Source organism: Silene latifolia, chromosome 5 (genome assembly GCF_048544455.1).
Source record: "Silene latifolia isolate original U9 population chromosome 5, ASM4854445v1, whole genome shotgun sequence".
NCBI classification, from domain to species: Eukaryota; Viridiplantae; Streptophyta; class Magnoliopsida; order Caryophyllales; family Caryophyllaceae; genus Silene; species Silene latifolia.
The window spans coordinates 17571308-17585682 of record NC_133530.1 but is presented as its reverse complement, the minus strand read 5'-3'; the positions used below and the strand labels follow the sequence as shown (position 1 = coordinate 17585682).

General features: G+C 37.3%; 1 protein-coding gene across 1 annotated transcript; it reads right to left on the bottom strand.

The window, feature by feature from the left end:
* Window positions 1–7186: 7186 nt before the first annotated feature.
* Window positions 7187–9306, bottom strand: LOC141655949 (uncharacterized). Its single transcript, XM_074462932.1, has 2 exons — window positions 8479–9306; window positions 7187–7499 (listed from the first exon to the last, which is right to left on the bottom strand). Exons 1-2 carry the CDS (start codon window positions 9298–9300, stop codon window positions 7416–7418), a joined length of 906 nt encoding a protein of 301 aa, XP_074319033.1. The 5' UTR covers window positions 9301–9306; the 3' UTR covers window positions 7187–7415.
* Window positions 9307–14375: the final 5069 nt, after the last annotated feature.

Below are 14375 nucleotides of genomic sequence, written 5' to 3'. Positions count from 1 at the left end.
TTTGGATTTGGATGATGATGTCTCACAATTAAGAAACTTGATACAATTAAGAAAATTGGGAATCATAGGGCTTAAGTCGGATGATGGAGACGACTTATGTTCGATAATTGATGGGATGAAGTATCTTCTATCATTGAATGTATCCTCGAAGAGTAGAATCGAGCTAATTGATTTAACCAAGGTCAAATCTCCTCCTCGTATGCTTAAACGTCTATCCTTAAATGGACAATTGGTCTCGTTTCCAACTTGGGTATACGAACTCCATGGCCTAGTTAATATTCGTCTAAGGTGGTCGAATATGCAGGTCAACCCTCTCGAGATCCTACAACTATTTCCTAATCTAGTCGAACTTGATCAATTGGTTGAAGCGTACCTTGGAGAGCACATGGAAATCGCAAGTCACGGGTTTCAGAAGCTCAAGACATTACATGTCTTAGACTTGTATCATCTTAAGTCCTTGTCTATAGCTGAAGGAGCTTTACCTCTTCTCTCGGAGTTGTCAATCGGAGAAAGCGAGAATTTGGAAATACCTTGTGACATAAAAACACTCAACTTCTATTGATGTACATTTACTATATCAGTTTTCCAGTAAAAAATATGCTTCTTTTAAACATTTTATCAACCAAATAAGGAGTTGGAAAACGAGACTGAGTGTTATAAGTTATAATAATAGAAAGCAATAAAAGAGAGAATGAAACGTAAATAACCGTGATAGTTGTTCGAAGTGGTGACTAACAAATTCAAGGCACAAATACAACACTTAGGTATACCTTGTAATGTAGACAACGAATGAGTCTTGACTCTTGAGGCTTCTGAGTTCTGACGAAAAGCAGAACGACGGTTGGTAGCGAACCGGCGGCTGTCGATTGTGAAGATGATGAGTGACTGAGGGAGTAATTGTGAGAATGAGGGAATTACTTGTTATCTTTAAATCTAGCAAATAAATGTTGGTCTATGGATGAATGCACCACAGCCTCAAATCTTATGAATGTGATGATCACAAATTGTTTGTTGAATGAGTCAAATATTGTCAATTCATCTTTTACATACATGCATTTACGCGGTTTTGCTCCAAAGTATTGTGTTGTACTCCTCGTAAAATCATAATCATATTACAGTAAATAAAATGTTGAGTAACTATTTTACAATGCAAAAAATAATGCGCGGATTAAATAAAATTTCATATTCCAGAGGTGTCCTTAAAGGAATGAAAGGAAACACGTTGCGACAATAAAAAAAAATGTCAATTGAAGGATTGTATCAACCCAAGTACTTATCTTACTGTCACTTAAATTAGGCTCCGTTTGACACGACACTTCAGGTAGCTTATTTGGCCAAAATTTCAGCTACCCGATTTTTTTTGCAAGTGTTTGGCAAATAGCTTATTTGGTCAAATAAGGTACCTGAAATGAAATGCTACCTGAAATGACTTATTTTCCATTTTGTACCCCTTGATTCTATAATATTAAATAATTTGCATATCCTTTTACGACATTTTACCAAAATCAACTACTTTTCAGCTAGTTTGCCAAACATATTTTTATATAATCAGTTATCTTATCAGCTCCTATTTTTCAGCTACCTTATCAATTACCTTTTCAGTGCTTCATTATTTTTTCGGTTTAAATACCTTTTCGTTTCAAATACCTTTTCAGGTAGTTTTGTCAAACAGAGCCTTAGTCTTGGATCCTTCTAAAGGACAATAAGTATGTCCTTTTTACTTCTTACCAATAAGAAGCTTTCATTCTTAATATTTTCTATAAAGTAAAGATAAATGTAAGGGCCAATGAGAATATTAGGAATGAAAACTTCTTATTGGCTAATGAGGAATATTTATTGTCCTCGGAGTACCCAATAATTTTTCCTTGAGTTAACACATTATGATTCAAAATGTACCATTTCAACAACAAATAGTTCCTCCGTCCCAATCATTTATTTACCTATTCCATTTTCAAGTGTCTCAGTCAATTGTTTATCTTTAATATTTTGGAAATGCGTTTATAAGTAATTTTATCATCCACACTCAATTTAGTCTACTTGTCAACTAATAATTAACCTTTTTTCTCTTTCCTTGATGGTTGTACTATCAGTATAGAGTGAGTATAAAAGTTTGAGGTGCACATCCCCTATTTACTAAATGAATAGGCGAAACTCCAATTTTTCCCGCCTAAAACATATTTCCTAGAATAATGCTTGATATTTTTAACATATACTGAGTACTTATTACCATAGGTGTGGACATGATAAATTATAAATGGATATAATCTTTTATATTTAAATATTTATAACATTTATTATTTCACATTTTGCACAAATTTATCTCCGATCTTTTTTAAGATAAGGAAATTATTTTTTTTAAAGAACTTATTGATAAAAATTTATCGATTTTTTATGATAAGAAGTTGCGGCTGAAAAATATGGTATTAGTAAATATTTGTAAGTTAACATCATTAATTTCTCGGTAAAAAAAATATCATTTTATTACTTCTTACGATTTAAATTTTTATTTATTTCTTAAATCAAAATACATTAAGGAGAAACATGAAAAATAAGTGAATTATCAATTTAAATTCTATAAATAATACACTAAAAAGTAAGACTTTATAAATACCGTACATATATTGCACGTGGTCTATATATTATATAAACTCTATAAATACCGCGCATTCATTGCGTGAAATCTAAACTAGTGACTTATAATACTAACTAGTTGTTGTATCGCGCGCTTTGCGCGCGATACCCCAAGATATTATGACTCGTTTAGTTTGATTAGTATCGCTTCATGTATGGAGTGCGATTTCCTCATGACCGCTATAGTTGATTATTAGTTTTGTTACTTTAGTTGCTGATGTTGTGAATGGTCATTGAAGCTAGCAAGGACGGTAATTTTTCTATAGAAGGGCATTTTTGGGTGGATATATTGTTGAGTTTATGGATTCAAGTACCTAAGAGGGGGAGGGGGTGAATTAGGTACTCTTTTAAAAATTTTAACTTCAACTTTATTGGATTAAAGTAAGTTAAGTAAACAAAAAGATTAGATGATACTTTGAATAATATTGAAAGATTGAACAAGTATCACGATGAATGTTTGCTGAAGTATGAAAGCAACAATCGTTCTGACTGTATCTATTTGTCTCGGTTTGTGGAGTATTATGCATCCAAATACGACAAGATGATGAATCTGTTGCTTTCGAGTTTGAGCGAAACAAAACAAACAAGCAAAGTAAAAAGGCGAAATGGAATTAAAGAGATAAACAATGAACACGAGTTTTTGAATTGGTTCGGCAAATACTAAAGTGCCTACGTCCAATCTACCATTTTATTACTTTCCTTTAGTGATCTACTCCGACAACTAAAAGACCCTTGTAATAAAAGACGCCAACCTACTCCGGTTGCAAAGCTAGTGCAAGAACTACTCCGTTCTTATGACAAGCTAACTCGCAATCTACTCTGATTGCCAACTCACAACCTACTCCGGTTGTTAAGAGTAAAAGACTACTCCGTCCTAAACTCTTCTAACACACTTAAAATGTAAAGGATCAAGTTTCCACTAACACATTCTTAACAAAGAATAGAGGTGGACAACTTTTACAAGATCAACACTTTTAAGCAAGAGAGTTTAGTATAGAAAAGCAACAGTAGCCACGACTGTAGAAACTGAAAGACACTTGAAGACTTTTAAAAGGATTTTGCAAAAGACACGATTTTTTAATCTTTAAAAACACTTTGCAAAACATGAAAGAATTAATTCAGAAAGTCTTAGGGATTTATGAAGGAGGCACACGGTTTATATAGAGGAGGTGAGTGAAGGGGTTGCTAGGGTTTTGAAGGGTCAAAGACCTCACATGTGAAGACCATTTGCAACCACCCAACACTTGCACCAAAAAGGGGTCTTTTGCAAAGGTAAGAAAAGAGAAAGAAGGTTTGAAGGATAACCTTAAATGCTCATGCAAAATCGTAAAAACAAAGGATGTGAGACAAGTCACATGATGACAAGTAAACACAAATATGGCAAAAAGCATTTCTTCTTTTCTTAAAGACCAAAGGATTGAATTTGCATAAAGAGGAAACATTTTGAAATAATTCAAACCACTCTTTAAAGACTACTACCTCCTTAATAAAAATCTGATTTTTATCTTTGAAAAATGATAATCACGTGAAAGCTTTTGAAAGATAAAAGGGACTTCAAGTTTCTCGAGTTGTGGCATAATCCAAACAGCTGTTTGCGTGTGAAAGCAACAGTCGTCTGGACTGTTTCTATTACTCTAATATACTCTACTTTCTTGCTTGTACATTAGATGACACTTGACTTATTACAATGGATGATTAACAACTTCAACACTTCTTAATCCAAGCTTGATTACATCATTAATCCTGAAAAGGTAAACTAAGAATACACAAATCAAGTGGGCATGTTATCATCAACATAAGGAACCCAACAAATTCCCCCTTTGATGATGACAAGCCCCAAACGAATGTATAAGCAATGTAAACACCTTAATTCAAGATTTTAGCAAGCAAGATCAAATGATAGAGAAGGGACAATATTACCTTACCAAGGGCAAAATCTAGAATCAAACTATCATGACAATTTTACATTGCCCCAAACAAGAATCAAGCTAAGAAGGTTAGACAAGCCATTAGTTTAATCAATAAGCAAGGAGATTTTAAAGCATGAGTTTACCTTTTCCCCCTCTTGACATCATCAAAAGGATAGGGATGTCACAAGCATTAGAGTGCAGATTTTTCATAAGAAAGCACAAAAAGACACATGTAGATGTGACAAGGTAACAAGGTCAACATAAACAAAGATTAGGCAAAGGCTAATCAAGGTTCAACATAGCTAAAGAGAGTTTAAAGTACACCACCAATTGTTCAAAATAACAAGCAATAAAATAAGTCTTAGAAAGGCACAACCAAGGTGGAACAAAATAAGGGGGTACGGGTAAGGATAAATAGGCCGAGAGGAATTGGAAAGGCTAAGGAGAGGAGGCTTGTTCACCATCCGAGCCACTACCCAACGGATCATCATCCATATTAGCATCTTCACCAACCTCTTTTGTTGACACAAGGGTGGAAATAATATCCACCTCACCACGGATGAGGTCCAAAGAAGAAGCAAGAGCTGAAATAGCCAAGTCCTTTTGGCGAGCATCTTCCCTAATCCACGCACCTAACTCAGCCACGGCATTAAGCACATCCCGCATATTACCCGTGTTCCCTTGACTAGATGACCCAACTTCCGGGTCCTTCTTAATTTTCACAGCAATTAACTCATCATTCTCAATTTTGAGCAACATCTTCCCCATTTGCCCATCACTCATGGTATCACACATATCCAACGAACCCAAGCTAGTATTCACTAAAACCCCGTGTGCCTTGAGCACAACCGATAACCACATTCCATAGGGTAAATGAATCAAGCTAGAAGAAGGTCGACGAAGCTTGGTCGAGATAAGATTAAAACGTTTAAACATTAGCCCAACTAGGTTCACCTTCTTATGGGTAGCAATGTGATAGATTAAATATTGTAAGGCAATGGTGAGTTTTCCTCTATCACCCGAAGGGTAAATTGACCTACAAAGCATATTGAAAACAATTCGAAGAGGAGGAGGGATTTGGGTGTTGCTCACGGGTCCGGGGGAGACAGTTTTGGGACAAACGGTTTGAGCAATGCTAAGAGGGGAGGCATATGGTAAGGCTACCCAAGTTTCAGAGGGAAGTTTGTCGTATCCTCCGACTGGAATATTAAGAGCAGTAGCGAAATCAGATTGAGTAAGTTTTAGAGGCTTACCGTTCACCTTAGCTGTAACAAATTCACCAGATTTATCAACCCGTACCGTTGCAAAGAACTGAATCACTTCGCTCACAAATACCGGCTCACGCATTTCCAACAACTTCTCCCAACCTTGAGCTAAAACCATGTCACGGACAGAGTGGAAAGCCGGCGGCTCGAACCAGTTTTGATTATACACCCGAGGAGAGTGAATTGCTTTGATGTTCATCAACCTTTCACAGTTTTTGTAAATAGAGGTAGGAAGGTCGAGACTCTCAAGGTGAGCCCAAACAATGGCTAGATCCCACTTCGAGGTAAGAGAGACCGGATCAGAAGGAGCAAGGTAGACAAGCTTTTTCTTTGAAGGTTTCGATTTTTTCTGGGTAGGTTCATTCGGATTTTCAATTGGGATATCATCAATGGGATTGTCAATGTTACTTTGTTCAACATTTTCGGAGATTGGGGGTAATTGAGAGGAGGAGGCTTTTTCTTTTCTTTTGTTGTTCTTTTTCGCCGGAGTCGAGTCAGGCTCGCCGGACTTCGATGGATTTTCGTTCAAATCAAATTCAGTTTCATCTTCAACATCTTCAACCAAAACAGTAACCGGTTCAGAGGAGGAGCTCGGAACCGTGGAGCTTTTCTTCCGACCACCACGAGTGCGTCGTCCTACCATTGTGGAGATGGGTATGTCGTCGGATGATGGAGGGTCAGTGGGTTTTGGTGATGGTTGAGGGCTAGGTGGATCTGGGTTTGTCGAAGTCGTGTTTGATGTTTGTGGAGGAAAGGCGTAAGATGCTTTGACAGGAGGCATGGTTGGAGTTGATGATGTGGGCGGTTTTGATGTGACAGGGGAGGTAATTTTTGTGGGTTTGGTGGGTATTGGTGTGTTAAAGGAGGTTTTTACCATTGTGGGTTAAGGTAGGTGATATGAGGGGGTTAGTGGATTTGGAAGATGAGAGAGTAATTGGGTTTGGGTGGTTTGGACGGGTAGTTGTAGGTGATGGGTTGTTGAGTTTAATGGCCCATTAAATGAAGTAGGAGAGGTAGTTGGCCCGACTTAAACAAATTCAATTACTCGAAATAAAAACGCAAGGTAGCATATAATAAACGTAAATTTAGATATGAGGTTGAGTGATTACCGACTCACAAATACGGTGTCAATTTTGGTCCAAACATGATGTCAATGCACTTAGAACACTTGATAACATATATCCAAATTTAATTTAATCAATTAAGGAATTTTGTAATACTCACACTAAAAATCACAAGCTATTAATTAACCCAATTTCAAGTCTAAATTTCTCAAAATGTTCTCTTGCAAGTGGCTTAGTAAAAATATCGGCAATTTGATTTTCGGTCTTGCAAAAGATAAGTTTAATATGTCCTTTTTCCACATGATCACGAATAAAATGGTGACGAATATCAATATGCTTAGTTTTAGAGTGTTGAATAGGATTTTTGGAAATATTTATTGCACTCGTATTATCACACATTAAAGGAATGGAGTCAAAAATAATACCAAAATCCAAGAGTTGTTGTTTTACCCAAAGGAGTTGAGAACAACAATGTGCCGCACTAACGTACTCACTTTCGGCCGTAGAAAGAGCTACCGTGTTTTGTTTCTTTGAGGCCCAAGAAGTCAAGCAAGGACCCAAGAACGTTGCAATTCCGGAGGTACTCTTTCTATCCACCGTGCACCCCGCATAGTCCGCATCCGAAAAGCCTATAAGATCAAAAGGACAATATAAGGGGTACCAAAGGTAAAGATTTTGTGTTCCAATCAAATACCGAAGAATTCGTTTAACGGCTTTGAAATGTGATTCTTTCGGATTTGCTTGGAACCTAGCGCATAAACAAACACTAAAGAGAATGTCGGGACGACTTGCGGTCAAGTAAAGAAGTGAGCCTATCATACCTCTATACACCTTATCACTAACATTCTTACCGAGTTCATCTTTGTCCAATTTGGACCCGGCTACCATAGGTGTATCATGAGGCTTACCATTAGTCATCCCAAATTTCTTAAGCATTTCTTTGATGTACTTTTGTTGATGGATCATGATTCCATCCTTTGATTGCTTAATTTGGAGCCCAAGGAAAAATCCTAGCTCACCCATCATGCTCATTTCAAACTCCGATTTCATTAGTTCCGAAAAGTATAAGTAAAGGAGTTCATTTGTTGCACCAAATATAATGTCATCAACATATACTTGTACAACCAACAGTTAAATCTGATCGTTGCTTCAAGAACAATGTTTTGTCAACGGAGCCTCTTTTAAAACCATTTTCAATAAGAAATTTAGACAATCTATCATACCAACATCTTGGTGCTTGTTTTAAACCATAAAGAGCTTTGTCTAATTTGAAAACATGGTTAGGCAAGTCATTGTTCTCAAAACCGGTGGTTGCTCTACAAAGACATCTTCTTCCAAATATCCATTTAAGAAAGCGGTTTTGACATCCATTTGGAAGAGTTTAATGCCTTTGTGAGCCGCAAAAGCTATAAGCAATCGTATGGCCTCAAGTCTAGCTACCGGTGCATAGGTTTCATCGTAATCAATACCCTCTTGTTGGTTATAACCTTGCACCACTAGTCTAGCCTTGTTCCTTACGATTTCTCCCGAGTCATCAAGCTTGTTGCGAAAGACCCACCTAGTACCAATGACGGTACGATTAGGCGGTCTAGGGACTAGGTGCCATACCTCATTTCTTTTGAATTGATTGAGCTCATCTTGCATGGCAAGCACCCAATCTGCATCAGTCAAGGCGACTGTTACATTTGAAGGCTCAATTTGAGATAGGAAGGCATTATGGGCACAATACTCATTGAGGTGAGCGAGATGGTTGACGGATGATCTTGTTCGAATTCCCGAGTTAAGATCACTTGTGAGATTGGAGAGTGGATGAGAGCTTTGATGTTTCCACTTCTTTGGAACAATGGTTTCTTGTTCCCCCTCAACATCATCAGTCACAGTGACTGTTGCTATTGGCCTGGAAGGTTCTTCATCCTCACTGTTTTGGGTTACTTCAGTTCTGGAGGTGGAGGCAACAGTCGTTGGGTCTGTTGCTTCCAGGGAGGAATCAGAAGTACTACGTGTTCCCCCTGAGTTGCTGCTCTCCTTTGAAGGTGACAGTCTCTGTGTCTGTTGCAATTCAGTGCTGGGAGCTTCTTCATCCGTGAACACGAAGTCTTTTCGAACAAGACCAATCTCAAATTCATCATCCTCATCCTCATCATCATCATCCATGTTTTGTACCTGTCCAAGCACACTAGATTCATCAAAAATGACATGGATGCTTTCTTCAATTAACAAGGTTCGTTTATTGTAAACTTTATAGGCCTTGCTATGATCGGAGTACCCAATAAATACTCCTTCATCACTTCGTGGATCGAACTTACCCAAATTGTTTTTACCATTGTTGTGAACAAAACATTTGCTTCCAAAACATCTAAAATATGAAATATTGGGTTTTCTTCCACGTAATGATTCATAGGGAGTTTTATTTAAAATACTCCTTATCATGACACGATTATAAATGTAGCAAGCGGTATTTACCGCTTCTAAAAAAGTTCTTAGGCAACTTACTAGTTAATAACATTGTTCTAGCCATTCCTTCAAGGGTTCTATTCATCCTTTCAACCACACCATTTTGTTGTGGGGTTCTAGGAGCCGAGAAGTTATGGTCTACACCATTGTCATCACAATAAGCACCAAATGATGAGTTTTCGAATTCGGTTCCATGATCGGTTCTCATTGAAACAAGTTTTAAACCAAGTTTATTTTGAATCTTCTTTAACCAAATTAGAAACTCATCAAATGTCTCATCCTTAGAGCTTAGGAAGAGTGCCCAAACAAACCTAGAGTAATCATCAACAATGACACACACATAACGACTACCACCTCTACTTCTAGTTCTCATTGGTCCACACAAGTCGATATGTAAAAGTTGCAAAGGTTGAGATGTACTCATAATTCTTTTGGATTTGAAGGAACTTTTAACATGTTTACCTCTAGCACATTCATCACATACTTTATCAATTTCAAATTTTATATTAGGAATGCCTTCAACCAAATCAAGTCTTTTAAGGGTATTAAGAGTTTTTGTACTAACATGACCAAACCTTTTATGCCATAACCAAGGATCATTGTTCATTACACTCATGCAAGACATGGTGTGACCGGATAGAGTGTTCAAATTAGTTAAGTAAACATCTTTGACACGTCTTCCTTCGAGTATTAGTTCATTAGTGGTGGCATCAAAAATTCGACACATATTAGCATGAAATTCAACCACATTACTCTTATCACAAAGTTGAGAAATACTAAGGAGATTATGTTTCAAACCTTTGACAAGCCGCACATTGTCGACACAAAGTAAGGATGACTTACCAACTTTTCCAATACCAATTACTTCACCTTTCTTGTTGTCACCAAACCTTACCGTGCCACCATCATACGCTTTAAGTGAGAGGAATTGGCTTCTATCACCCGTCATGTGACGAGAGCATCCACTATCCAAGTACCAATTGCGGCCGCCTCTCACCAAGCCCTACACAAGATTAGTTTTTGAGTTTAGGAACCCAAATGAATTTGGGTCCCTTTTTGTGATCAACATAACTTGTGGTGTCTTTCTTAATGTTCATTTCATTTAATGCTTTGGTGTTCTTGTCAATGTCATCAAATCGTTTTGTACAACCATTAAAAACATGACCATTGTCACCACAATAATTGCAAATGATATATTCGGGAAGACCTACATACTTCCTTCCTCTAAAATCGTTTTTGGGCTTCTGGATACAACAGTCAGTCTGACTGTTCCATTTGAACCCCAAACCAAATGGGATTTCTCACATTTCTCGGTTTGATTCGTGAGGAAGTTTAGCACGGTTTGACTTCCTTCCCATTTTTCAGTGATGTTCTTAGCATTAACAAGTTCATTGGTCAAGTCATGGACACGTGAAAGAAGATGCAAATTCTTTTCTTTTTCTCTTTTAAGTTCATCATCGTTGTCACTTTCTATGGACAATCTTTTCTCAACAATGAAGTCATGGGTGTGGTTGTTGAGCTTAGACACGAGATATATGATTTTTTCTTTGGACTCTTCATATTTACATGTCATCTTGTCAAGTCTATTGTTTAGATCAACGACTTCATCGGATCTAAGGTGAGGAGAAGACCTAGAAGTGCTACATTCGGGCATACCTTTTTGAAATAAAGTAAGCCTATCATGGAGATCTTCTATTTCATTCTTGAGACAAACAACCTCACTTTTGAGACACTCATTTTCATTTTCCAACCATTCACCTTTTCTTTTAAACTTGTCTAAGTCGTGGTCAGAAGCAACAGTCTTAGAGACTGTTTCTCTTAAGTCTACAACTTCAACTACAAGGTCATAGATCTCATTTTCAAGATCGTCTTTGACCTTCAAAAGATCATCACGTTCCTTGGTTAGTGAGGAAACTTGCATCACCAAGGTAGTGTTGACATTTTCAAGGTCAGAGACGTCCGTGGGTGTCGACCTAAGACGCTCTAGTTCTTTAGTCAAATGTTTGTTTAACTTGTTGACTCTTTTAACTTCATTATATGCTTCAGATGTGACAGTGACGCAGTCTGTTGCTTTTAGCTCGTTTTTCAGATTAAAGTTCTCTTGAGCAATTTCCTCAATCTCATTTTGCATTATATCAAGCTTGTTAGTTTGAGACCGACACTTATCAAAAAGTTGATCAAGAAGCTTACATACTTTTTCTTTGGAGTAAGTTCTAGCCTTGGCCTTTAGATGATTTACCTCGTTGTCGGAATCGGAGTCGGAATCGTCGGGGTTAGCCATGAGGCATCTTAAGTGTTCAATTTTTGAGGTTTTTGAGACTTTTTCTTTATCATGATTTGCAAGACACATTTTAGCCTCAAGTTCCTCCTCGATGAGTTCCTCATCTTCCTCGGAGTCGGACATTCCCCAAATAGCACTCATGACTCTATGTTTATAGTCCTTTTTAACCTTTTCTCTTCTTTCCTTAGATTTGATTTCTTCCCACTTGGACATTCTTTAATTTGATGAGTTTTATCACCACATTTAAAGCATCCCACGGTGGAGGTAGGTCGTTTCTTAGGAAAGCGTTTTTTCGAGTAATTATTAGTGAACCTTTTGTTACCTTGTCCATTGACCAACCCGGCTAAGTTCCTTGTGAACATAGCAAACTCGTCTTCCTCCTCATCTTCTTCATCACTTGGAGAAGATGTGAGGGCGAGACTCTTTCCCTTTGATGACTCACTAGAATGCTTATCGAGATTAAACTCGTGAGCCATTAGTGATCTCATTAGTTCATGAAGAGATAGGGTTGACAAGTCTTTGGCTTCCTCTATGGCGGTGACTTTAGGTTGCCATTTAGGAGTTAGACTACGAAGGATTTTTCGAATGATGTCCTCGGACTCGAAATTCCTTCCTAGACTTTGAAGCTCATTAATAATACAAGAAAACCGAGAAGAGAAACTATTTAAAGACTCGTCTTTTGACATTCTAAACATTTCATATTGTTGCATGAGAAGGTCAATACGGTGTTTTCTTACTTGGGACGTCCCTTCATATGCAAGTACAAGGGAATCCCAAATAGATTTTGCCGTAGGACACCCGGAGATTCGACTAACTTCCCCCTCACCAACACAACGTTGAAGAATCGACATTGCTTTGGAATTCTTTTCGGCAAGCTTGAAGTCGTTCTCATTGTAATTTCTTTCCTCTTTTGTCTTGGTGAAACCGTTAAGAATATCGGTTTCCTCAATGGCAAGAGGTCCATTTTGGATGATGTTCCAACATTGATAATCGATACTTTTGATGTAATGTTCCATTTTGAGTTTCCACCATCCAAAATTCGAACCGGTAAAGACCGGGATCTTGGAGTGTTTCTCGGAATCCATTACCCACGAATCAAACTCTAAGGGGATTAGCCTCTATCAAGAGCACGAGGCTCTGATACCAATTGTTGAGTTTATGGATTCAAGTACCTAAGAGGGGGAGGGGGTGAATTAGGTACTCTTTTAAAAATTTTAACTTCAACTTTATTGGATTAAAGTAAGTTAAGTAAACAAAAAGATTAGATGATACTTTGAATAATATTGAAAGATTGAACAAGTATCACGATGAATGTTTGCTGAAGTATGAAAGCAACAATCGTTCTGACTGTATCTATTTGTCTCAGTTTGTGGAGTATTACTGCAGACCAAATACGACAGTATGATGAACTGTTGCTTCTGAGTTTGAGCGAAACAAAACAAACAAGCAAAGTAAAAAGGCAGCGGAATTAAAGAGATAAACAATGAACACGAGTTTTTGAATTGGTTCGGCAAATACTAAAGTGCCTACGTCCAATCTACCATTTTATTACTTTCCTTTAGTGATCTACTCCGACAACTAAAAGACCCTTGTAATAAAAGACGCCAACCTACTCCGGTTGCAAAGCTAGTGCAAGAACTACTCCGTTCTTATGACAAGCTAACTCGCAATCTACTCTGATTGCCAACTCACAACCTACTCCGGTTGTTAAGAGTAAAAGACTACTCCGTCCTAAACTCTTCTAACACACTTAAAATGTAAAGGATCAAGTTTCCACTAACACATTCTTAACAAAGAATAGAGGTGGACAACTTTTACAAGATCAACACTTTTAAGCAAGAGAGTTTAGTATAGAAAAGCAACAGTAGCCACGACTGTAGAAACTGAAAGACACTTGAAGACTTTTAAAAGGATTTTGCAAAAGACACGATTTTTTAATCTTTAAAAACACTTTGCAAAACATGAAAGAATTAATTCAGAAAGTCTTAGGGATTTATGAAGGAGGCACACGGTTTATATAGAGGAGGTGAGTGAAGGGGTTGCTAGGGTTTTGAAGGGTCAAAGACCTCACATGTGAAGACCATTTGCAACCACCCAACACTTGCACCAAAAAGGGGTCTTTTGCAAAGGTAAGAAAAGAGAAAGAAGGTTTGAAGGATAACCTTAAATGCTCATGCAAAATCAGAAAACAAAGGATGTGAGACAAGTCACATGATGACAAGTAAACACAAATATGGCAAAAAGCATTTCTTCTTTTCTTAAAGACCAAAGGATTGAATTTGCATAAAGAGGAAACATTTTGAAATAATTCAAACCACTCTTTAAAGACTACTACCTCCTTAATAAAAATCTGATTTTTATCTTTGAAAAATGATAATCACGTGAAAGCTTTTGAAAGATAAAAGGGACTTCAAGTTTCTCGAGTTGTGGCATAATCCAAACAAATTGTTTGCGTGTGAAAGCAACGAATGCTGGATCAATTTTTCTATTACTCTAATATACTCTACTTTCTTGCTTGTACATTAGATGACACTTGACTTATTACAATGGATGATTAACAACTTCAACACTTCTTAATCCAAGCTTGATTACATCATTAATCCTGAAAAGGTAAACTAAGAATACACAAATCAAGTGGGCATGTTATCATCAACATAAGGAACCCAACATATATATTATACAATTGTTACGTGGAATGCGTAAATTCGATCGTTACTTTGCTTTCATTTTATCATATAGTCGTACCGCCACTTCGGACGCAGTACCCCAA

Excerpts from the sequence above, each read along its gene's own strand:
- LOC141655949 (XM_074462932.1), bottom strand. The coding sequence starts at position 9,300 with ATGATAAGGAGTATTTTAAATAAAACTCCCTATGAATCATTACGTGGA. Across the intron at positions 7,500-8,478 it reads ATCAATTCAAAAGAAATGAG|GCTTTTCGGATGCGGACTAT; the intron begins GTATGGCACCTA and ends TTGATCTTATAG.